Source organism: Pleurodeles waltl, chromosome 1_1 (genome assembly GCF_031143425.1).
Source record: "Pleurodeles waltl isolate 20211129_DDA chromosome 1_1, aPleWal1.hap1.20221129, whole genome shotgun sequence".
In the NCBI taxonomy this organism is placed as follows: Eukaryota; Metazoa; Chordata; class Amphibia; order Caudata; family Salamandridae; genus Pleurodeles; species Pleurodeles waltl.
Window position 1 is genome coordinate 877310058 of NC_090436.1, and position 25212 is coordinate 877335269.

The 25212-nt window shown below is 41.6% G+C and overlaps 1 protein-coding gene across 8 annotated transcripts in view; it reads left to right on the top strand.

The window, feature by feature from the left end:
• Window positions 1-25212, top strand: part of TLE1 (TLE family member 1, transcriptional corepressor) — a 109427-nt gene that overhangs the window by 18488 nt on the left and 65727 nt on the right. For 4 of the 8 annotated variants that reach the window (XM_069230013.1, XM_069230033.1, XM_069230039.1 and 1 more), the window contains exons 5-6: window positions 16465-16527; window positions 18293-18397. In XM_069230013.1, coding sequence (XP_069086114.1) covers window positions 16465-16527; window positions 18293-18397 — 168 coding nt within the window. The remainder of the gene's footprint in view (window positions 1-16464; window positions 16528-18292; window positions 18398-25212) is intronic. The other 4 variants (XM_069230047.1, XM_069230019.1, XM_069230025.1 and 1 more) reach the window with 1 other exon arrangement.

Sequence of the window (25212 nt, forward strand, 5' to 3'; positions counted from 1 at the left end):
GTGGCTCCTGCCTGCCTGCTTACTCTCATGTGGCCTGTAAATTTTATTGGCTGCTCAATTCCAGCAGAATCATTGGATTTGAGAGCCTTAGAAAGATAAGACATCCAATTATCCAAATGATTTGCAGGGTTAGCCAACGTTGTCATGGAGACGCCAGTTGGAACAAATTAAATTGTAAGCAATAAAATAACCTTAAAGCACGCCCGCGAACAAGAACATTTGGCAGGGACACTTACCTGAATTGAATCTAAGCCTGCAACGTGGTTGTTTGACACTGATACTGTTGGGTACAGAGATTGTTTTAAAAAAAAAAAGTATTTTAAATTGTAATTGTTTTCCGTGTCTGAATCTTGCTGTTGCTGCCTAAACCTGCAGCCATAATATAGCCATTGGTAAACAAAAGAGCATTTAATGTAAAGCACATTTGTCTTCGTTAGAGCCCATCTTCGCATCTGGTTAGTTCTCTAAGTTGTGGTATTTTCTTTGCTGTGACGTGTGGGGGGTTCAAGCACCCACCTTGCAACAGAGTAGTACTGTGGTTCTCATTAGGTGGGGTAATAACTCGGCTCTTACTGTGTTTTTTGTTTAGTATTCTAAATATTTATTGAATTAGCTTATCATAATGTATCCTTTCACTCAAGTGTCATGTAACTGTATGAGTAAACTTCCGATCTAATTTGTGATTCACACACGTTGTTCGTAACTGAAAATTCTCTAATTTTTCGTGGCATACAGAGCAGATTCCACCGACTTATTTTTCTTTATCAAAGGGGAGAGAGCACATGAAATCTGTGTTCTACCCAATATGTAATGTTTCCTCCAGAAAGTAGAGGACTTTCAGTTACAGCGCAACCCTCTCAGAGGCCTGTTTCGGAGTTAAATTCCGAGCTGAGTTGCTATCCATTTGTCTTTCTAGAGGGTGAAAATCCGTAAACTGTAGTGTGGGATTTTAAATGCGTATTTCCTCCCTGTTATTAACAAATCAATGCCTGCATTCCCGGCTTACAGATTGAGTGGCTAGCATTTAAGATGAGCGACATGGATTTAAAATCTAAAAAAGCCCGCGGAGTGCCCCGTAAGGAGAGCTTTTTATCCACATGTCTGCTATTAGACAGATGGAGATGAAAATTGGTCTGAGGTCAATAAGCCATTTGCAGCATTCTCACAGCCTTCGATTTTCCTCTCATCCTCAGCACAGATCATCTCAAATGATTCAGTAATGACGAAAAGTGCAAGGCTGACCTTTATTCCCCGGTGGTTTACTATGTTACACTGTATAAATGGCAGGAAGTCCATTTTGTGCAGCCAAAAGTAGTTCAGTGTTATTGAGCGCGGCCTCCTGTGTCTGCAGAGTGCAAGCGCAGACCTGTGAAAGGCGAGCCGTGTTCTCAATTTGGCCTCTAATGCTCTGGTAAACCTGAAGTGGCGCTTCGCTGGTATGTTTCCACATTATCCACGCATACCCCCAGGGCTTTGTTCAGAAAGCGTTTGCTCCATTTCTTTGGATTTGCAGAAAAGAAATAATTGGTGAACAAGGAATGCCCCGAGGAAACTGATGTGTAATTTTCAAGAGCCTTGGCCCATTCTCGCTTGTTTCAAACTTAATTGCAGACCCAAATAATTCATACAGTTAGAAACTCGTTGCCGTTCTGTTAATATACCACTAATCTGAGGCAAAGAATTTAGTAAATCACCTCATCAATGCTCTTGCGGCACGTACACCCATGCGTGCTGCTGTTTAATGCCTAGTTTTACCCAGTTCATGCAGAAAGTGCACATCAGTCAGATCTCGAGGAGCTTCTTATATTGTTACTCACTCGCCATTTCTGTATTGAGAAATGCATTAGTACTCTATAGTCCGATCGCAGACTTGGTTAAAATGGTGATTGTGCTGTCTGGTAGGTGGTACATCAGTTAGGAGGTTAGGTCCGTGGTGAAGGTAAGTACACATTGCATGAAGCATGTTGCCTGTGGCATGACTTTACCTACAACGCTGTTGTAAAATAGAAACTGCCTTCCAACCGCTTTTTTTCTGGAACCCTCCACTGTCATTAGAGTGGCATTAGAACGTTTCTCAGGCCCTCATGTGATTTACACATGGCTTTGTTAGTGTAATATGGGACAGTGTTTAGATTTTTGCAGAATCGTGGATTTTTGAACAAGTAGTAACTTGTTCCCTTCAGTGTGTTTTTTTTTTTTTTTTAAATGTGTAGACAGTATGTTCCTTATGTGTACTTCATCTGGTTATGAAATAATGCCAATAGTTTTGATGTGACATATTACATCTTCATCCATCATCTGCTATTGCTGTTACCTTTTCTCTCTGCATCTGTAGGGAATTGATACAGTGGCAGCATTGTCAATCCATGATGGCAACCCCTCCTCTAAACTCTTTCCCAGTTTTCATCTGTATCCTTCGTATATGTTATCATATCTCCCCATTTTTGGGCTTCGTTCTAGCCCAGACTTCTTGATTTTACCAAATTTATTTCCTTTTTGGGGCTTTCTGCCGGCCCTCTTAAACCATTGGTTAGTTTGTGCCATTCACGTATTTCTTGTGTCCACCACAGCATCAGACAGTGGGACGGGCAACTTTACCCATTGGCTAATTATACTGTGAGGGACCACATTCTGTTATTTCACACAGCTTTTGTTGCCATGGTTTGTGTTCAACTTACTTTACAGTGCTTCTCTTTCAGGCCTTTTTGATTGGTGTGTAGCGTGACCTGGTGAGTAAGTTGTTCAACACCCGAGAGTCTTTCGATGTGCTAAAGGAAGAAGCCTTGGGCTTTAGGGTGTTATAGTCTTTGAAGATTTTTGCAGTGAAAGGACCATTGTGAATTGCAGCAGCTTGTGGATAGCTAGTGTGCTATGATGCACGTGAAAAGTAACATTGGCATACAGCTGCTAGAACATTTCTTAATGGAAAAATTATGAGAGTGTATCTTTTTTTGACAACTAAAAAATAACTCCTCTATCCCAGAGTAGAAAACAGAGAATAGCCTAAATATATAGTTTCTAATGAAGATGTACTAACCAATTCAGGATCTTATGATGACTGTTGGGGCAGGCTAGCATATTGTGATAACTGCTAGAGATTACTTGGGGGCAAACAATGAAGCCTGGTTTCTGATCTGCTAAGAGGACATTGCTGTGGAGCTACAGTGTTTGTTACGCAGTGTTGCAAAACGTATCAAAATATACACAATGTTTAAAAGGTTTCGGAAGAAGCACCCATTGCCTAGAGAACAACTTTTACAGACACCTGCTTAAATACTAAGCTTGTAAATATGGATTTGAGGTATTTTGTGAAGAGGTATGTGCTTAGTAGAACTTTCTCTTTCACGTTCACTATCTTGTAGTTAGGCATTTGTTACTTTTATTTTAAGGTGGCTAATGGCTTGACAAATAAGATTCCACTGACCCTTGTTTTTGCAACATGTTAATTGTGATTAGGACCACTCCAAGCTCTTTTGTTCACATTCTGAGAGTAATTTGCTTACTTAAGAGGAAGTTACTTTGGGAGGAATGTGTATTTTCTTTTTTTTTTTTTTTCTTGTTGACTTCAGATTTGGGCAGATCCATAGTACGACTGTTACTTTCATGGCCTTTGTTTTGAGTCCTACTTGGCCCATCCATTTTCAGTCACACAGTATGCTCAATGATGTTGAAGCAGCAATGGGATGCTTATCTATTTTTTTTTTTTGTTGTATTCTTTAGTTTTTTGGTTGAGCATACCAGACAGCACAAGCTGTCTGTTCCCAAAACTTGTCAGCTTACCAAAGTGAGTGTATAGCCTGCCTATTGCTTCCCATTGGCTGACATTGTCACTCTATTTGTCTTGCTTCCTATTCAGTGGCTTGCTTTGTCTGCCTTGTTTGTCCCTTCCCTGAAGCATAGCCTGATTACAAAGTGGCATCTGCAATCTTGGATCTGTAAATAAAGCAAATCTCTTCTGTGTCAATGGTATAAGTAGGTTTTATTTCAACAGCACTGCAAAGTCCCAAAGTTGACTTATTGGCTCTGCCAGTGCTTCTTTTTTTGCCCTTGTCTTTGATAGTGTGAACATAGAGCCCTTTCTAAGAGAACCATATATTACTCATTTTTAGGTTGAGCACACAAGCGCTTTCCGACCTGTTATCTCTCTATGGCCTTTAAACCCATCACTTTCACTCATTTGAAGGCTCTCCTTTCAAAAATACCTTGATGTCATAGGTAAATGCTTTGTTTGTCCTGCTTTGGGGCGGTTTTGTTACTGCCTTGCAGACTGACCCTGTTACATGAATTATTGCACTATCGCCGATATACTATAATGTGAGTAAACGTTTTTTTTTTATTTGTTTTTGTCTCTCCATCGTGGTCCATGACTGCCATGGTGCTTGCAGCATGAACAGCGCAGAAAGCACGCTGGTCACATTGTTTACACTGTTACCTAATCAGAGTAATTTCTTTTGTCTCTGCCCTAAGTATGGTCTCTCACAAGAAAGAGCATTAATTGCTAGTTATTTTGTAATTTTTTACTCTATCTGCACTATGATTTCCGTTGTACTTTGTTTGCAGCAGACATAGTAGCCCTCTGCACTACCTCTGGACAAAAGTACGTTTCTCTCCAGGAAAAACATCGATCACCAGAGTTATTTTGACATTTACATTATATGCACTTTGTGGTTTGCCGAGTGCACGTTCTTTACAGCAGGCACATTAGCCCTCTGTGCTTCCTAATGAGGAGTCAAATATTCTACTTTCTCTCTCCAGAAAGAACATTAATTGCCAGAATTATTTTAACATTTTTACTTTATATGCACTTTGTGATATGCCTAGCACACGTTCTTTGCAGCAGGCACATTAACCCTCTGTCTTACCCTATGACAAATTAAAGCTTCCACTAGACGAAAGTGTGTTCTCTCTCCAGAAAGAACATTATTGCTAGAATTATTTTGACATTTTTACATTACATGCATTCTGATGTTTTTCCGGCAGACCTATCAATCCTCTACGCTACCTTATGGGTCCAGGCTTCTACTAGTTAAAATTACGTTCTCTCTTCAGAAACATTAATCACAAGTTATGTTCACATTTTTACAGTAGGTACACTGATCTACCCAGTACACATTCTTTGCAGCAGGCTTATTTAACCCTATGTGCTCCCTTAGGAGTCCAGCCTTCCCCCAGACAAAAGTATGTTCTCTCTCTAGAAAGAACATTAATTACATTTTTTGTTTATTTTATTAAACATTATACACATTGTAATTTGCCTTGTACACGTTCTTTGCAGCAGGAACATTAACCCTCTGCACTATTTTATAATGAGTCCAAGCTACCACTAGACAACAATATGTTCTCTCTCCAGTAAGAACATTAATCACTGGAGTTATTTTAACATTTTTACATTAGATGAACTCTAAACAGAAAAACATCGCAGGGGGGTGGGGAACAGCTTTAACATTGAAATGAAGGGCCGGGAGTGGCTGGACATAAAATATATATAGGCTCAATATAGCTTTAAAATTGTTGAATCAGTGTCTAGTGCTTTAACATTTATATGCAGCAGCCGTGTTACTGCATAGTGCTTTAAAGCTAATTTCTGCTTTGAAGATGTTTTGGGCCCCCAGGAATAATGAGTTGTTTGTTGGAGCGCAATATTACAACTTTACTGAACTCCTTAATAAATACCTTTTGAAATGTGTGCACTTCGGCTGCTTCCAAACCCTGTGCAGGCAGCCAACCCCAGCTCATGGGCTGTAGCTGCAGTGTGATGAAACCAGTCAGGTAAGCTGCATTTTAAAATCCTGGCTTTGCTGTTTTTTTTACTGTGATACACTACTATTCAAGAGGGCATTCTAACTGTAACATTGTAAAGTGGAAAGCCAGCCCTTGGAGTAGTATTCGTAGAGTTGTCCAGCTCCATAGTTCAAAACGTGATTGGCTCATTTTTTCTCTGCTTTGAATTCTGAGACTTGTAGTCTTATTTTTATGACGCAATACAAGCTGTTAATACAAAACAGAAACTTTATTAGATGATCTACACCCGTTTGAGTCTGCGAAACTGGAGTGGTGTGTGCATGTATTTCTAAAACTAACCTCAAGGAGAGCTTACACTTGATTATGCTGCACACTGGTTAATATTTCGGTTCAAGACTGTCTGAGAATCATTAATATCATGTGAGATGGCCCTCTACAAGCATGTGAAAAACCATGGGCGTTTTGTTCGAATCCACAGACTGCTGTAAAGGGACGTATATCCAGAAAGCATGCATTCTTGGAGTACAATTATTAATTCATTGCCCTGTATGTAGTGTTCTAAGGGCCATGGTTAAAAAACATTCCCTTAGGCCTACTAGCTCTTTAGCTGTATGCAGGACCACTGGGAATTATGTGGCACAAAGGAGCCGAATATGCAGCAGGGTTGACCAGTTAACCCCTTCGCTCCCCGGCCTTTTCTCTCTCAGGTGCTAGGCTGTTTTTTTTTTTTTTGTTTTTTTTTTGCTGCTATTTGGGGCAGTTTGAGCTTAGGCCCTCAAATTTTTGTCCATATAATCTACCCATGCCAAATGTGTCATTTTTTCCCAACATCCTAGGGATTCTAGAGGTGCCCAGAGTTTGTGGGGTCCCCCGAGGAGACCAGGAAATTAACCAAAATACAGTGAAAATCTCTTATTTTTAATGGAGGGGGCAGGGGCTGCAGGAGAAGGCTTGTGTTTTTTTTTTTGGCATCAACAAAGGGTTTGCAGTGCTAAAATCACCATCTTCTCAGCTTTCAGGAACAGGCAGACTTGAATTGGAAAGCCATATTTTGGGCATTTTACTGGGACATATCCCATTTTTACTATTTTATGTGCTTTTTAGCCTCCTTCCAGTTAGTGACAGAAATGGGTGTTAAACCAATGCTGGATCCCAGAAAGCTAAACCTTTCTGAAAAGCAGACAAAATTCTGAATTCAACAAGCGATCATGTGTGTAGATCCTACAAGGTTTTCCTACAGAAAATAACAGCTGAAATACAAAAAAATTGACATTGGGGCGAAAAAAACAGCCATTTTGCTCCATGTTTTATTCTGTAACTTTTTCTTGCTGTATCAGATTTTTTAAAGCAATATACTGTTAAGTCTGCTGGACTCTTCTGTTTGCGGGGATGTATAGGGCTTGTAGGTTCATCAAGAACCCTAGGTACACATAGACAATAAATAAGCTGCACCTTGCAAAGGGTTTTCATTCTATACGGAGTATACAGCAATTGATTTGCTGAAATATAAAGAGTGGAAAATAAGTATCAAGAAAACCTTTTTATTTACAAAATAAGCACAAGATAAGGTGTTAAGAAGCAGTGGTTATTTTCACATCTCTGAATTCTGGGGTCTCCGTATTAGCATGTGAATTACAGTGCATGTCTCAAAAAGCCATCTTTTTCACACACTCTTAAATTTGGAAGGAATAAATGTTGAGAAAGACCAGGGGCAATAACACTTGTTCTTCTAGTCTGTGTTTCCCAAGTCTCCCGATTAAAAATGGTAACTCACTTGTGTGGGTAGGCCTAGTGCCTGTGACAGGAAACGCAACATGGACACATCACATTTTTTACATTGAAATCCAACGTGTTTTTCGGAAAGAGTCTAGCTGTGGATTTTGATCTCTAGGTCAGCCGGCACCTAGGGAAGCTACCAAACCTGTGCGTTTTTTAAAACTAGACACCTAGGGGAATCCAGTATGGGGAGACTTGTGGGGCTCTCACCAGGTTCTGTTACCCAGAATGCTTTGCAAACCTCAAAAGTCGGCAAACATAAACACTTTCCTCACATTTCGGTGACAGAAAGTTCTGGAATCTGAGAGGAGTCACAACTTTCCTTTCTCCCAGCTTTCCTCCAAGTCTCCCAATAAAAATGGTACCTCACTTGTGTGGGTAGGCCTAGTGTCCGCGAAAGGAAATCCCCCAAAACACAGTGGGGACACATCAAAATTAACAAATACAAACCTGTTTTTGCGGGGGCACCTATGTTTTTAGTCCTCGGGTCAGCAGCCATATAGGGAAACCTACCAAGCACAAACATTTCTGCAAACTAGACACCCGAGGGAGTCCAGAGATGTGACATGCATGGATCCCCCAGTGTTTTCTTTCCCAGTATCCTCAGCAAACCTCAAATTTAGCTAAAAAAAAAAAAAAACACTTTTCCCACATTTGTGTGGGATCACCACACAGAGACAACTTTCCTACCTCCCAACGTTTCCCTCAGTCTCCCAGTAAAAATGATACCTCACTTGTGTAGGTGGGCCAAGTGCCTGTGACAGAGGAAAAGCCATAAACATGTCGAAATTGAGGGGGAACCAAAGCAGGTCCAAAAGGGCAGTTTGGGGGGGGGGGGGGGGGGGGGGGGAAACATTTGTAGGCTGACATGTAGGGCAGAAATTTTATCGGTATAAATGCAACAATACTGGGTGGTTCGAATTTTGCGGATTCCTGCTGATTCTGGAAGGTTCCATCACAAAAATGTGGGGAAAATGTGATTTCCATTAAAATTGGAGGTTTATAGGGCAATGTGGGTAAGAAAATGGTGCATGGTGCATTTGAAGCACACCACCCTGGACTCACCCAGATGTTTAGTTTTCAGATGTGTCTAGGTCTTGTGGATTTTTCTACATGGCAGCATCCCAAAATCCAAAAAGTGCAGCCCTCACCATTCCAAGTGGGACGATTTTGAGAGTTAGACAAGCTCTCATGGCCCAAATGTAAAACTAAAACCTTAATCAGATGTCCACTTGCTTGCTGTGGGATAAGATGTTTCAGTGTGTGGGGGAGAGATTAAAGACTTACCCCCTTCATTTGGGGTACGGGCATTACCATGCTCATACTGGTTGGTAGCCACCACCACACATTTTTTTTCTTCCCAATAATTCCCTGGTATCTAGTAGGCTTTCTCCCTCCTCCCTCCCAACCCCCTCTCCCCGAGAGTGGTTTGGGGGATAATTTCCCCATCTGCACACCAGTGGGCAGAACAACTTTGCCCCCATTTATTTGTGGGTGGGGGATATGGCCATACTCCTACCTTCCTCCCCCTTTTTTTTTTTTAATTATTATTTTTTAATAAAAGAAAATAATCTTCCCTGGTAGGCTTTCTGCCCCCCCCATGGGGACAGATGAGCCTTCCAAGAATAGGCTGTTCTGACCGCAAGGGGGCCAGATATGCCCAAAAGTAATGTGCCCCTCATGGGGACTGTCCCTTGCCCAAGGGGCTCCTCCCCCAAACAAAAAACACACACCTACACCAATCCCTGGTGCTTAAGTGGTTTCTGCCCCCCCTGAGGGCAGATCGACCTAATAGAAATAGGCTGATCTGGCCCCAAAGTGGGCAGAAATGGCCTAAGATAAATTAGGTGATTTGTCCAGAATCGAATGTTAAGATTGCAGCCTGGTTCCAAAGCAAACTGCTCTTGCTGCTAGGCCACACCTTTCATCAAGGGAGTGCAGAGATGTCTATTTTGTATTGGTCTGATGATAGGTTATGTATTGTGGGGTTTTGGAGTAAGTGATGCTGGAATGTGTAAATGACCTTAATGGTTTTGTCTTTCTATCTCTTTGCCACACCATGAGAACAGTGATATAGGGTGTGGTTCTGGAGGTATGTGGGGATTGATGTCAGTTGCTTTTTTGCACTCTGTTATAAATGCTTTGAAAGTTACTGATGCCCGGATACGTACTAGATGCTCAGACGGAAGCAGCAGTAAAATAGCTACACTCTTGTTGCAAGGTGCAAATTCTGTGTACTGATATACAACCTTACATCGTGGCATGTTTTTAGAGATATGCTTGTGAACAGCAGAATGATCTTTAAGAAGCCCTACTGGACAGTGGCTTCAGATCCTGTCACATGTCTATTCCCTTAATCACATAATTGGATTGGGCAGAAGTTGTGAGTTTCACTGAAAAAGAGCGCTTGCTTTGCATTTTATTATTCAAAAGCTTATGCTCCGTACAGTAGTCCCGAATAGGTTATGGAAACAAGCCAATGATTACCATTTGTCAAATGCCATTCTGAACAGCAGATGTTAAAGTTGATAGGCTATACCAGTCGATAGTTGCTATACTGCGGTCAAAACTGCAGACGTATTTTGTTAAGTGAAATCTCATTTAGAGGTACGTTGTTATACACAGTGTTAAAGCCTGAGGTCATGTATTCTGTCACATGGTTTTGTAAATACTACTGTGTTAAGGAAGAGATTTTGTGGTGGTCACTAAAATAGTCCTTGTTAGGTCTTATAGGGGGCTGTGTATATAGTTTTGGCCAACTGTCAATTTGCATAGATTTGTAATGTCATGACTGAATGCCTAATGGCTCCCTTGTGGGAAATGTTATGCTCAATACCGTAGGTCTGAGTTGGTTTTGAAAGTAAGCAATTTATAAATCGTATAGGCCTTATTGGTTTATTGTCTAATAATTTTGTTAGATGTCATAACTAGGTCTGATCTGTTTAAAATCAGTTGTTACTAATATAGGCAGTAGTTGTGACCTATTTATGGTTAGAGGCATATGTCAATCCAATAGTCTGTTAAGTTTATTTTTGTCTGGTAAAGCCTGAACACCGGTATTATGTAAAAGTAAGGATTTTGGTGCTTGTTACTACCTTTAATAAACCTCGTGGTAGAAGATTTGCAATGTAACAATCCTTGTTATGCCCACTTATGAGTGTTATATAATTTGCTAACTAATTTTGTATACATTTGTAATTTTATGCATGGTTGTTGCTTTGTAGAAAATCGGTGTGCTACATTCAGTTGACTAGTGTTGGCTAAAAGGGGAAGCTATTGTTAAAGGCTGCAGACCTTATTGGTTAATTGGAAACAGTTATGTCCGATCCATTATGTCTGTTATACATGCTTTATTCAAAAAAGCTGTGACAAAGGCACTTAAGGCTGACCTGTGTAGTGGAAAACATGATCTAGACTTTTACAAGTGGACTGTTAGTACACTCCTAAAACATGTAGACAGGTTCTCAATGGATGACTTGGCAGATTACTAGTAGTAATCAAGGGTTTAGGTTGTGTTACCATTGTCTGCCAAACCCTATGAGTGGAAGGTTTGGATTTAACCATTCCTACGACTCCTCATTGGAGAGTGGTATTTACTTTTGCTAACTGTCATTTTCCACATGTTTGTAGTTTTTGTGTAAAATGTAACTGTATTAAAGTGCTTTTCGGTCCAACCTGACATCTTTAGCTGTCAGCTGAGCTCTTGTAATAAAAATAATCCTAAACATGCACGCACACACTATATATATATATATAATATATACACACTCTTTAAATCTAATTTTTCTCTCAATATTTTGCATACGTTTGTGTGTTTCTTAATTGCTGATGGTTGTGTGGATGAATGTAAGAGCGAGCCAGCGGTTGGATGACTTGATGCATGAGTGCAAGGATGACTGACTACAGATATGATGAAGTAAAGAGTTTCTAAACTCTCCGGTAACTAAGGGGCTTTCAGTTATAAGCTTGGCCTATTATCATTGACAATTCTTATTTGTTTCCTTTAGGCAGTTCACGTTTTTGGGGCTTTGAACCATGGATTCTTGGTCACAATGTTGTTTAAGCACTTTCCACTGTTTTAGTGGGTTTTGCGTCCACTAATGTCAAATCCATTCTCCATGCATATTCGAGTGCTGTAAACAAGGTAGATTCTCTTGAATAATGTGTTTTTATAGATTTGGAACCTGAGGGGATCCCCACATTCTCACAGCATGCTGTTTTAAAGATTCCTTAAAATATGTGACGGTGGGAAATGTTTAGTTGGTGATGCTTTACCATTTGCTGACCGTGTCAGTTCTATCGAGGTTAGAAATTAAGCCAGCCCATGCTTGGCAATAGCTAAGCTTAAACAGCAAAGCCATTTAATCAGATGGCACCAGGGAAAGACTGCCCTGGACCATGCTTGGTACAGGCTTCACTTACTTTGGAAAATGCAACTGAATTCCTTCCTGTTCATTTTCATGGTCTTCTTGAAAGGAGGACAGCACTTCAGGCTGGTGTGGAGAGGCTGCCAAGCTTGTCCTTTAGACATAAATCAAAGGACTATCATTGCGGGAGCAGAAAGGCTTCGTTATTCCTTGATGGGCCACACGTTCGAGCCTGCTATTAAAAAATGAATGTGTTCAAGAGGCTGCGCTTTAAGAACATAAACAATTAGGGGCACTTGAGTTGAGCGGTGAAGGGCGGCCTCGCTTCTGCAAGAGCTTTCTCTTGAAATGCTCGACCTAGCACTCAGTTTTGCCAAAGAGCACGGGCAGTGCCGCAGTCGTGTTACCCTGCCCTGATGCAGGGGCGTGTTCACTTCTGGGGTCCTGGCTGTGACGCGCTGTCATGGAGACGGGGCGGGCCCGCGTGTGTGGTGAATGTGCCCTACAGTAAACCTGCATCCGATGTCGGATAGAAAGTCATAGTTAGAGATGCTGTAAGGCAGTGGTTTTCAAACTTGTCAATGCCGTGCCCTCCCTCCTCCCAGTGGCGAAAGAAATCGTATTCCCTCCAGGTTTTTTTCATAAGTATTCTATTAATTTGGCAATGTTTAAATAAGTCTAGACTTACTAAAACGTTGCAGTTAGTTCTGTTACCTTTCTACAAACGCAGTAAACTTGTTCTGCTTAAAATAAAGCACTGTTATCTGCATAATATTTTTTTTGGCCAGAGCTTGGCGCCCGCCACCTCAGTTTTAAGACTCCTGCTTAATGTGCTTGCCGCAGAGATGTTTATGTCCCACAGGTTCATAGATAGCTTGTATTTGGACGGCGCCATATCCTGCCACCATACCTGTTCTTTTGAAATCCGTTCTAGTGGGTTGGGTATTTCCAGAAAGCTTGGGTACGTGCACATCTTCTCGGTAAAGTTGTTCGCATTCATTATCAAAATTTAAACTTGTTGGCATTTATTTTATGAGGCCCGTGCCGAGCCATCTGTAATGCGCTTTGTCTTGTTTAGAGGAACTTAATATTATTTCATGGCTATGATAAAATAATATCCTGAAATAGCAGAATACTATAGCCTTCAAGCAGGGGGTGTAAATAAGTGGCTTGGGTAACTGGCTTTGATTTTTAAGGCTTCAGATAACCCACTCAGTCGCCCTCCCACCACCCGTTTCGTTTTCAGTTTGCCGCATGTTAGCGTTCCAGCGTCTTCAGCTGATGCTTCAGTATTACACACTTACTAAGGCCATCAGGGCATCGTAACATCATACTCGCATGCAGTTTTGATCTCAGGCTGACAGAAAACAAGGAGGTGGCTTTGAGGTTTGTGTGTAGTGTGTTTTGTATGTGCAGGGTCCTCGGCAATCCTTCTTTCAGTGCTCTATGCGCTTCAGAAAGAGACTGTTCCAGTCCACCATATGGTTCTGATTGATTGTTGTCTACCTCATGATCTTGTGCTGCATAAAATTGCTTTTCGACCCCCTGACAGTCTCAGACGTAAACACCTTCCATTTTGCATGTCGTCCTACATAATTTTTCCATGTCTTTGTGATTGTTACCAATCCGTTCCTATAATTTTTCAGTGAGAATGAATTGCACTTAGCCAGTTCGTAGCCAGTTATTCGACTTCGGCAGTCTGTTGGTCTTGTAGTTGAATCTGACATTCAGGCAAGTCACAATTATTTAGATGTTGAGCTGTTGATGAGGTAAGGCACAGACAGCAGAGCTCAGCTGTCTGGTTTGGTAAAGATGTCTTGGGGACATTCAGAACGCTGACATAGGAAGGCATTCCACCCATTTCTTACCACTGGCTTTGTGGCTTGCAACTCAGATTTTCTAGGTTGCTATGTGCTGGCTGTGTTTTTTTTATTTTTTATTTTATTGCTTTAGGCTGTCCAGCTCATTCCTCTCATTGTCCAAATTCTTGTTCACCATATTTTTCCACAAACTTTCTGTAAACAGGCCTTAATCTTGTTCCTTTATGGTCACCTTTGGTGTTCATTCAAAGACTGCGCTCAAATGTCAAGCTCTGTCTTTCAAGGGAACTTGGGGTTTACTTTGGCTTCAAAGTGAGAAAACGCCTGTGATAATCCTGCTGAGTATCCATGTACTTGGGTGTGGGATATTTTTTTTCCCAATGCACAACAAAAAAAAATGAACTCTGCTGTTTCAGAATATATCCGTAGTATAACTGAAGCATATATTTTTTTAAATTCTGAAGTGCTTTGGAAACAAATATTTGAATACAATCGACACGTCCAGTATAGTAGGTGAGGACATTTGTAGTCATCATTTGTGTGCAGTAAACCGTATTTCAGTGCAAATGTGATGGACATTTCAATTGAAAATGTGTTTATAATGGCAGTGCACTACCACATTATGCATACTCCACACTATGCCACTACACTCCTCTCACTCTAATACAGTCTACGACACCCCAATCGACTCCACAGCTCCAGTCTACCCACTTCATCCCAATCCAACTCCACTCCAATCTACCCCACTCATCTCACTTCAGTCTACTGCACTCTGCTCCTCTCCACTCCTATCTATTCTCCAGTCCAATCTACCCCAATATATCCCACTCCACTCTGCCCTGATCTACTCCAAGTCCTGATTTCACCCCAGTCTATCCCAGGTCAATATACCCCACTCTCCATTCAAATCTACTCCATTGCAATCTACTCCACTCCAATCTATCCCGCTTTACCCCAATCTACTGCACCCTATCCCAGTCTACCACATGCTGCTCTAATCTAAACCACTCCAAACTACCACGACCTACCCATCTCCAATCTACCCAAATCACCTCCACTCAGTGTACAGTGGTTCAAAGTATACTCCACTCAATTTTGGGAAAGGAGTGTTTACAATAATTACTCCTGAGCCAGCCTTTCCACTCTCCCCGTGCCTCGTTCTTCTACAATGAGGTCACTATGGAAGAAAATGCTTGATTCATTTTTTTTCATTTCTATATTCGTAGTTCAGACTGTCCACCGTATACCCAGTCCTTCTCCAGAGAAGCTTTACTGTAGACCCTGTTCTTATATCCACACTGCACATTGTGTGGGTCAGTGTGTGGTTAATCCCTATCCTGGCCTCTCATTTATTTCTGTTGCCCTTGGAGCACGAGCACAGTATATATCTTCCCATCATGGCAAGGACTTTTCAAAGGTTTCACGTTTAGTATTGTATTTTATGTTTCTCCTCTTGTGATAGTAAAGTGCAGTTTGATATCTCCAATTGGGGGGCAAATAAAAAATAAATAAAAATAAAAAAACAGGAGCTGTGAAGAGGCAAGTACCACTATTTCAGCTTATAGAAAGTGAAGCTCCTTGATACTTGACTCTGAAATGTATTGCTTACAGTGAAACTTGCACAGGAATGTTTGTGTTAAACAAAAGTGTTTGCCTTCTGGCTGCACACATGACATTTAGTAGCATCTGCTGCGTTGTGGACTTGGTCTCTGTGCAGCCACCACTTGCTGTTCAGTATCCCTGGTGGGTGGTGATGTTTTTACTTTTACTGCCGGAATGCTTTTACTGTGCTATTCTTTACTATCGGGCACAGATTAGTTTATCCAAGTGCAACCCTAAGCATACTTGAATCTACAGCTTTGTTCTGTAAGTTTGAACCCCTGATCCAATTTCATAATTAATGCAAATTAAATCTGCCAGCTAGCTTTCTTTTAAAAAGAATGGCTTGTTAATGCTTAAGAATGAAGTGCAGCAGAAACCTACAAATGCGGAGGGGTACTGCCCCTCTTCGGGCTGGGCTGAACTTCCAACCCATTTCAAAAGTGCTTACCTAGTCCGGCGCTACAAATAATAATAAATTACATGGATTTACTTGAGCAATATTGCCTTATTGAGCGTGTTCATTAATTCTTGGCTGTCTTCCGAAACGTTCGCCTCTGTTCTTTTGCTGTTTCTTTTGCTTACAGGTCTAGATTAGAACAAAAGTGTGAGGTGGTGCTCAATAAATCAGGTCTGCTATGTCTGTACTTTAATTATTTTCACAATGGTAGCTTGGGGAGACTGAAAACTTGGTGGATGTCGGATGAGTCAGATCAAAGTGCCGAAAACCTCAACAAGCACTCCTTTTGAAAACCCCATCAAAAGTGAACTGAGGGTTCTCAACTACCGAAAAATAAAACTATAGATTAAGGGTGCCAAGGAATTTGCCCAAGGATTAATGCTCCGGTTTTCATGACCAATGGGATTTTGCCGACTATGTGAGGGGGTTCACTGGACATACTTTAAGAGATCTGTTACTGATCCGACTGGTCTCCAGATCTACAATACCCTTATTGGAGTGGACATTGGGCTTGCTTGTTCAAGGATGCCAAACACGTTTTTTCTTCCCTCTTATTTGTTTATTTGATTACGTAGTTTTTCCAGGGGCATAGGTGATGCATCGTCTTGTAATTGTAAATGTATTTAAATAGCTGTAATTTTACAAATGTAAATTCGGCCTTTATTTCCATTTTCTGACCAAAATGCCTTCTTTTTCATAGACCGAAATTGCCAAGCGGTTGAACACGATTTGTGCGCAAGTTATTCCGTTTCTCTCCCAGGAAGTAAGTAAAACTGTTCAGCTGTTAAAGTGCAATTATGTTCATCTCTGTTTGCAAATTAACTAGTTTTAAGATGTTAATTTTATCACAACCCACACATGCGAGAACATCTGTTCTAGTTGAAATGCGCGCGCTGCCTGTTTGGGAATCTCGATCAGATCAAACTGTGGGGCGGGAGGCGCGTGCCCCTTGCTGAACTGATCTTTCCCCGGAAGTGCGCTCGGGTGGTGAAAGAGGAGGGTGTATGTTTGGCAGCTCTTGATCAGTGAAGGGCTTCCCCTTCTGCGCGCCCTTTTCTTGTATACTTCAAACAGAAGTATGTTCCACTTGTCATCTGTGTGTTCGCAAGTACTCTGCTCAATATGCTCCATCAGGAGCAAGCTTAAGTGGCACAACCATTCGATCTGTCCTACTCAAATATTGGGAACTGTGACTGATTTTTCTGAGCTACGGTGACTGCTGGGTGGAATGCGTGGAGACATATTGGACAAGAACTGCATTATTTACGACTGGAGTTAGATTTTTACCTGATTGACAAGAGGGTTCCTCAGTTCTCCTTGCATTTTCATGCTTCATGTTGGATTCTCCCCCCACGCACCCAACATCACTATTCACTTTGCCCGCATTATCAAACAGGATTAACAAAGCCATTTACAAATGTACATGTACTTATGCGTGGAAATAGACTTTTTTGAGAGTGATTTAAAAAAAAAAAAGACGGTGGCTAGACAGTCTCAAATGGATTTATTTGCTCCAAGGAACTCTCAAATCAATCAGGGAAAAGAGGGGCGAATCGTGTAAAGGTTGTTATAGGGTGGGATTGGCCTACATGCTTGCATCCTCAGTGTACTTGCGCAACTGTTGCAGCAAATCCTGTAAATCTATGAATCTGTAGCCATGCATGTTCGTAGTTCTTCAATTGAATTTACAATTGTTGGGAAATTTGGACCTAGTGTCTTTATAAAAAATAAAAAAAACATTGGATCCTGGGTCATTGGGATTATGCAGTCTTCACTTTTTTGCTGCAACTGCATTTTCTACATAAGTATGGAGTTGGACCATTTGCCACATAATACATCATTTTCTGTATAATCTGATTTTAGCAACACAAATTCTAGCTTGACCAGATCAAAAGTTACTAAAAACGTTACTGTGTGTTGCAGTCACAGTGGAATGCCATTCACCGAGGTAGATAGGTCAGTTTTCTGTTGCTGATTGGTGTTTATGGGTGTCAAACTGGTACTAATGGGGTGAAATCCTTGCCTTGATAGTTAACATATGTTAAACTGACAAAATAATTGGGTAATACTGACACAAAGTGTGCACAGTTCACTGCATAATTTGTATTTTCATGCCCCCAAATTTAGTCTTCCCCTGCCGCATAATTAGGTCCTTCCCGCTGCATGATTCCAGTGGCTCTAAATGCAACTTAAAAAGTTGCAAATGCTATGCTTGATTTAGTGTGAACACCAAGGAAGGTCTTTATTTGACTTGGATGGATAGCCACCCTCCCTAGTCAGAAGGATGCAAATGTGGAATTGTGTATCTTTCAAGAACCACCTGCATATGGTTTGTTGAGGGTGAAGATAGATCTGTAATATTTACACAACCTTGTTGTCCCCTACCTTCTGTCCTTCGAACTTCCCTGACATTCATAAATGTTTAATTGTTCGTAACTATTTCACCAAAACCGACTGTTTACAGTATAACCATAAGGTACAAGGATATTTAGTAACCTGAACTTAAAATGTTCTAATTTATTTCATAGCATCAGCAACAAGTCGCCCAAGCTGTCGAGCGTGCCAAGCAAGTGACCATGGCCGAGCTGAATGCTGTCATCGGGGTACGTGGCCTTCCTGGTCTACCTTCTACAGTGTGTATTTCATTTTCTTACCGTTTTGCTAGATGAGGCTACCTTATAATGTTACAATGGCATGCATTACACTAAGAACCTATGTTTAGGGCCTGAGAGAAAATTAATAAACATTCCCTGCACTCTAGGAAAGTGCATTGTATGTTAATTTCAGTATCATGGGTACAATTGAACTTTGGGTATGGCTTGGGTTCTATGGTTTTCAAGATATTTGCCTCTTAATAGTGCCTAATGTTCTGGGATTACCTAATTTTACATTCTTGTACTTAAACACTGAAAACTTGTCCAAGAATTTATGCACAGTTGTATCTTTTGATTTCCTGTTCTACCAGATGACTATTTTGCAAGTGCTGAAATCTGAGGCACAACATTAGAATTCACTTGTAATAGGTCTTCTCAGAAGCATCTGAGTAGTTTTTTTTTTTAGCCGCGTGATTTCTTAGAACAGCATTGTTCTCATACAATAAATTGATGTGGGTGCTGATGCGTAGGTCTTTCTTGGGTTTTCCTTCCTGTGAATTTGTAATGATACTCTTTTATAACTGAGAATTTGAAATTTAAAGTTGGGTTGGAATGCCCAGCACTCTGTCGATGTTGCATGATGCTACTACCAATCTCTACTTTATCAGTTTTGACAATGCCCTGCTCTTCTAGCTAGTTTACACATAGACTGCTATGTTCCTCATCCGTTTCTAAATTGGGCTTGTCCAACTCAAACCTAGTCGGCCATTAAACTTGGGAAATTAGAGGGGTGCTATGACGTGGAGAACTCGCACCAGAATTTTGGTGGTGCTGGAGAAAATGTCCATCTGAAGAGCTGGTTTGCACTACATGTTAATTGGTTGCAGTTTAAGCAGGTGCAAACTAGCAACAGGAAGTGTGTTCATAGGGCATCTTGCGTAAAAACACAATGCACTTCTGCTATGTATATTACATGAATATTCCTTTTCAAGGCTAAGGCACTTTGCTGCATGATTTGGCTTTTGGTACTGTGGCAACTCTAATCAACCTGCACTCTATCCCAAATGAAGTCCTACTTCTTGTCCCAAGAAACATCTAAAATATGAACCACCTTTCACAGTACATAAGACCCTTCAGATTTGGAACCCTGCACAGGTGCAAAAGTGCACACATTGGCTATGTTTTGTAGTCTTTTGTGTAAATGGTTTATACTGCAATCTCTAGCCTGGCTGTTGTGGTGCTTGTTGCAAAGTACCTGTAACAATAATAAGTGAGGGATGGCAGTATCAAAGGTACATTTGAAGCCCCCAGAATTCAGTCTGGTTGCTTGCTTGTGCTCCACAGCTTCCCTTATTATCTTTCTTGGGGATAAGTACTTCTTAGCTCCCACACACCCCATACGTCAGATTCTGATCAGGCTACTAAGGTAAATGAATGTTATCACTAAAATGTTTGTTTATTTTTATTTATTTTTATTTTTTGAGGCGGTGAACCGGCCCCGTTTTGATGTTAGATCCTGCATTTCTCACTTTGCTTTCAGCTAAAGCGATGTCCCACTACATGACCCCGTTGTGTATCCTTCTAAAGGTCATTGGCTCAAGTCTGTCTCGTCGTTCAAATTAGTGACTCAACAGAAGTTGCATGTGTGACTTTCTGCCAGACTGTGTATTGTGCATAGTATCTTCCCAGTAACAGCCTACCGCAAAATCCCAGAAAATCAGCCGACGTTCCACCAAGAGATGATAGTTGACCTATTTTGCATGTGACTGACATTCACTTTTCACCTGCGTCTCCTGTAAACCTTCTATAGTGAGGCCAGGTATCAGTCACAAATGCGAGTAAAAGCCAGTGGCAAACGCATGTACAATGGTAAAAGCTGTGTTAAACAGACTTGTTTCTTTTTAAAACCAATATTCACATTCAAAATGCCCTAAATTATGCTCGATTCTTGCTCTGATTTTACTTAATATGCTGTTTATCAGTTTTCTAGTTTAATATTTGATCTCCGGATTTTTGGTAGTATGTTCCTTTTAGAGGGGCTTCCTACTGAAATCTTTATACCACACACTATATGCTTTTGTTTCTCACTTCAATAGAGATTTTTTTTTTTAGTCCCGTTAACTCATGTGAAATGGGACGGGGACTATTCTTCAAGCACATGGCTAGTCTTTCAGTGGTCTATAACCTTAATCATCACAATATGAGGTGCAACTTGTGCTGTTGAGTTAGACGTGAATATCAGAACAAGCAAGTGGACCATGTCCCACGTTCAACCATGCATTGTGATCCTAAGACTCATTGAGTGGTTCTGTAGCATGAGGACCGCAAGGGTGAAGGGAAGGTGGTCTGTAAACCTGCCCAGACCGTTTGTTGCGGTTGCAAAACCACCATGCGTGCTACCATTTATGGATGATTAGATTATATGTTGCTACCTCTTACCTTCTCCTCACATTGATAATTTACAAGGCTGATGCTATCCCCAAAGTTAGAACACACTCCTCTTTTAGGTACCAGAATCTACATTTTTAACGTTACTCTGTATCTGCTCATACCTGTATCGATAAAACCATCTTGGACTAAACAGTTGCTCCTCACACCCAGTTGTAATTGAATTCAGTTCATCAATTTACTATTACTCACTTGATAGAAAATGCTTACTAAATCCACTGCGGCTGGCTGCATACCAGTTTTGTTCTGCTTCAAGCCTCTATTAAAAGTCTATATAAAAAGGTTTGCCTTCATGTAAAGCATTCACAATTTTTATAGGGGAATCCGGAGTGAAGTTTCACCCACCTACTGCATTTCTTCTTGTCAAGATGATTTACCCTTCAGCTGCTCTGTCATTTACTCACTAAACGTTGTATGCATATTTGACATCTGTGGAAAAGAGTCTGCGCTGGCCAGGCAGTGGAGCCTGTGTGAGGTGCCTGACTGCGCTGCCTGTCCTTGCCTATTGCTCTTCTGCTCCCTGAATGCGCCGAGATGAGTTAATATGGCCGGCCCGTGACAGCTTGTCAGTCATCGGTGCTTCCTGGGAGCCGCGCATTCCTTCCACCTCACGAGTGCGTTTCCCTCCCTCACTCTGCCGCCCTTCCAGAGCCCGAGAAAGAAGTTGCCGAAACAAGGCTCGTCCTTACTGATTTTATTCATATGCAAGCGGCTTGAGCTAATTCAAATTACTCATTTATCAATTTATGTTAATTGCTTGTGAGAAGATGCCCTGCTGGTCTTTACGGTTCGCTCAGACACTTTGTAATGATAATTAGACATGCTGCGGCACGGATTAGCAGAGCCCATAGTCCGGTGACGTCTGCAGACAATGGGACCAGTTAATCCATCTGTGCTTAAAATTACATCCCAACTGGAGATGGGGTGGAAAGAAACGGCGAGAGCGGGAGAGGATTAGTGCCAATAAAGAGAGGGAGCCAGCTTGAAAACTCTCCTTTCATCAGTTGCTCAGTTTCAGAGCCGCAGTGAGCTCGCCAGTGGTAAGCTATTGGCAGTCAATTAGGTGAAATAAACTGGGAGGGTGACCTTCTTTTCCCTTCAATGGTTACTTGCACCCCGAAATGTGAAGCTTTGATGGATTTTCAGCTTCGGTTTCTGCTCAAGCTGCTTTATTACCATGGACAGCTTAGCCTTCCACAAACATACCAGCTCTCCCCACAGCTCGCTAACTCTTCTCTGTTGCCCACATCTCCGACATATATATGGGCTGAGCTTTTTGTCGTCATTGTTGGAAGTCTTAAAAAAAAAAAAATGTGCGTAAAATGGGTCTGTTCCTTTTGATGGAATCTGCCTATTAGCATTTCTGTGAGTAAGTCGCCCTTCATGAGTGGATATTCGCAAGTGCACGAGAGGCTGTGGAGTGACACTTGGTATTACATCTGGTTTGCTGTGCAACTCCATGCCAGAGCTACTCAGACTGGCTGTAATGTCAAGAGAATAGCACTGCACGCTACGCACATGGAATGGCAGGGCGGCACGCTTTTCTACTGTTGTGACCTCACTGTGCTGCAGAAAGTTTCTGCAATTTTGCGCCCTCCCGGTTAAATTAATCTTCGGGGACAGAACCCCAGTCCTGTATAGGCCTCTCCTAACAACTCTTGTTCTCCTGCTTGTCATTTCCGCGGCTCTGTGGGAGTGAAGAAAGAGCATCTTTAAGCTCCTACAGGGAACCAGTACTCCTTAAGTATGTTACCTGTGATATTCCATCAGGATTACTGGTCTTTCCAGAGCTGAGAGGTGTAGAACATGCAGCTTTGCAATGCCTACAGCTGCCTGACTTTTTGCTGCTTTGCAGGACAAGCGCTAACCAGCCAGAAGAGTAACAAATCGCAGTTGGTGCGACATCCTGCTCGTCCCGGCTGCTGCTTGCGGAGAGGAGGTTGGCCTCTGTTGTCGACAATGCTAATGTGAAGATTATTGATACTGAAACTGCCCCAATTTTTATAGTTTATCCAGCCCCTGTTCTGTTTGTATACTGGCTTCTGCGTTTTGGATAATGCCATCAGTTTCACCTTAGTAATTTGCCTCTGTGACCTCTCAGGTGAACAATTAATGAGATTTCAAAATTGCTTTAATCGTCTAATGTAAAGATTCCAGAGTTTTTAGTTCATATGACTGAATATGAAGGAACTGAGCAATTTGTATGTTTTTTTTTTTTTGTTTTTTATTTAAGAGACTTCAAATCGGTGTGAGCACTGTTTTTGATTACAATCTTACTCTGATTTCTGTAGACTAGAGAAGATCGGGTGGGGAAAAAACAGAAAGCAACGTTTACTGTCTTTACTCGCAACGTGTTTTTTTTGTTTGTTTGTTTAAAGGTATATTTACAAATGCATCTCCCAGTTAGTGACCTTGATTCGTTAGCTTTGACCATTTGCATCTTCAGTTTGAAATGCGTTGTACCGAACAAGCTTTGACACGGTATTTTACCGTGAGATTGTTGGTACTTCTTGCCTCTGAGTGTGATGCTATCCACTTCTCATCGATTTATTCCACCGTTAAAGCCTCTCCCCGATGTGTGAGATCGACAATTACCCGCGCGGTACAATGGGATTCTTGCTCTGCCATACGATGGATTTAACTTGAAAGGTAGTGTGCATCCTCCGAAGTCAGGGAGGCGTAAAATTGGGTTGACAGTTGAGTGGCCCCTTCTTCCCCTTCATTGAGCATGCAGTGTGCCGACCTGTCTGCCCGGGGGAGGCGGCGGTCTGCTCCTGTGAGCGGCAGCTGCACCCGGCGCTCCTCCAGCAGCTGTCAGTATTGTTCAGGGAGCCGATTTACTGTCGAGGACAATGGAGGGGGCTTTGCTTTTTAAAGAGCCGCGTCGCCGAAGCTCGGAGAGCGAAAGATGTTAATTCCGCAGCTCATACATCCATTACGAGTGTAAAAGTTCACGAACAAATGTTTGGAGGCAGCCGTTGGGGAGTGTGTCCCATGTGTGTACATCTCACGTCCTCGTCACAAATCGTGCCTTTGGCATCTTTTCGCTAATGATGCTGTGTGCAGTTCATGCAACGTTTGTACCAAGCACGCATAGCAAACAGAAATGCTGTCCCCATCGTTTTTTAGGTTCTTTTCTAATTCGGGCTGTTCAAACGGTGCTAATACTGCCGACCACGCCCACGAAGGATTGGTTTTGTTTGTTCATCAATAATTGAACAAGCGCTGGTGCCAGCCCCGTTATAATGACGGAGACTGGTGGGGATTTGCTATAATTAAAGGCTTACCTTCCTCCACGATTCGTGCATGTTTCTTTTTTTAATTTAATTGAAGAGTGACCCTGATTTAATGCTAACTCAAAGTGGATCGAGAGGGTAGGTTTTCCTTGGTGTCCGGTTCAAGCAGTCCATTTATCCATTTGAGTTTGGGAGTACGCCTGTTCGGCTGATTTGTGTGAAATAAAAAAAAGTGTTACTGCCGTATAAATGGTTTTATTACACTTTTGCAGTGTCTTTGGTGGTTCTAGGTTACCTGTTAATCTGCGCCAAAGCGGTTGAAATTCTGTTTGAGTGTTTAGCATATATTCGATCTCATGTTTGATAGTGTCTGACTAGGTTAGAATAGACTACTTACTGTTTTGCCTAGTAGCAGATTATATTGGGTTAGTAACTGACACTATAGCGTTATGGTTCTCTTTGGCACTTTATGCAAATGTAAGCGTGTGCTGAAGAACAGTGGTGTTTTTTCCCCCCCATTGTATTCGCCATTAAGATTTTTGTAGCTATTGGCCCTCACTTTGCCAGTACAGATTGCGTGGAACGTGTAGTGTCCGGGTTGTGTTTATTAAGTGGTGCAGTAAGAACTCATAAGGTGTTTAGTCCTGATAGGTTTTTTTGCAAAATCAAATGTGCTGTGCTGCAGTCAATTAAACATTCCTCCTCTTAACCTTACTTTTATTGTCGAACCAGTTTTTCAGTATTAAGCCTTCTGAGAAGATTGATCCCGGGATTACCCCTGTCTGCCTTGCAAAGGACAGTACAGGTGTAAACTTGGTTTCAGGTGTTAATTATGTCACATGCTCTGTCCGATAGTCACACGGAGTTTGTTGGAATAGAAGATGAAGGGAGCGTGTATGTTGTTTCTACTTGCCAGAACACCGAGCAGACCTGTTAAAATCAAGTTGAAGTACAAATGGGTTTTCCCACTGTTGAATGTGTTGCATTATTTTGAGAATTTGTTTTTGGAGTAAATCTATTCCAGTCTCGCACCTGAGATGTTGCTGTTCATTGCAATAGACCGGTGCCACAACAAGTGAGGATGTGCGGCGCAGCTTCAGGAGACAGTCCCCTCGTTTGTCTTGATGAATTGCATTGCTCGTCTAATGCAATGTCTCAGGACTTTAAACA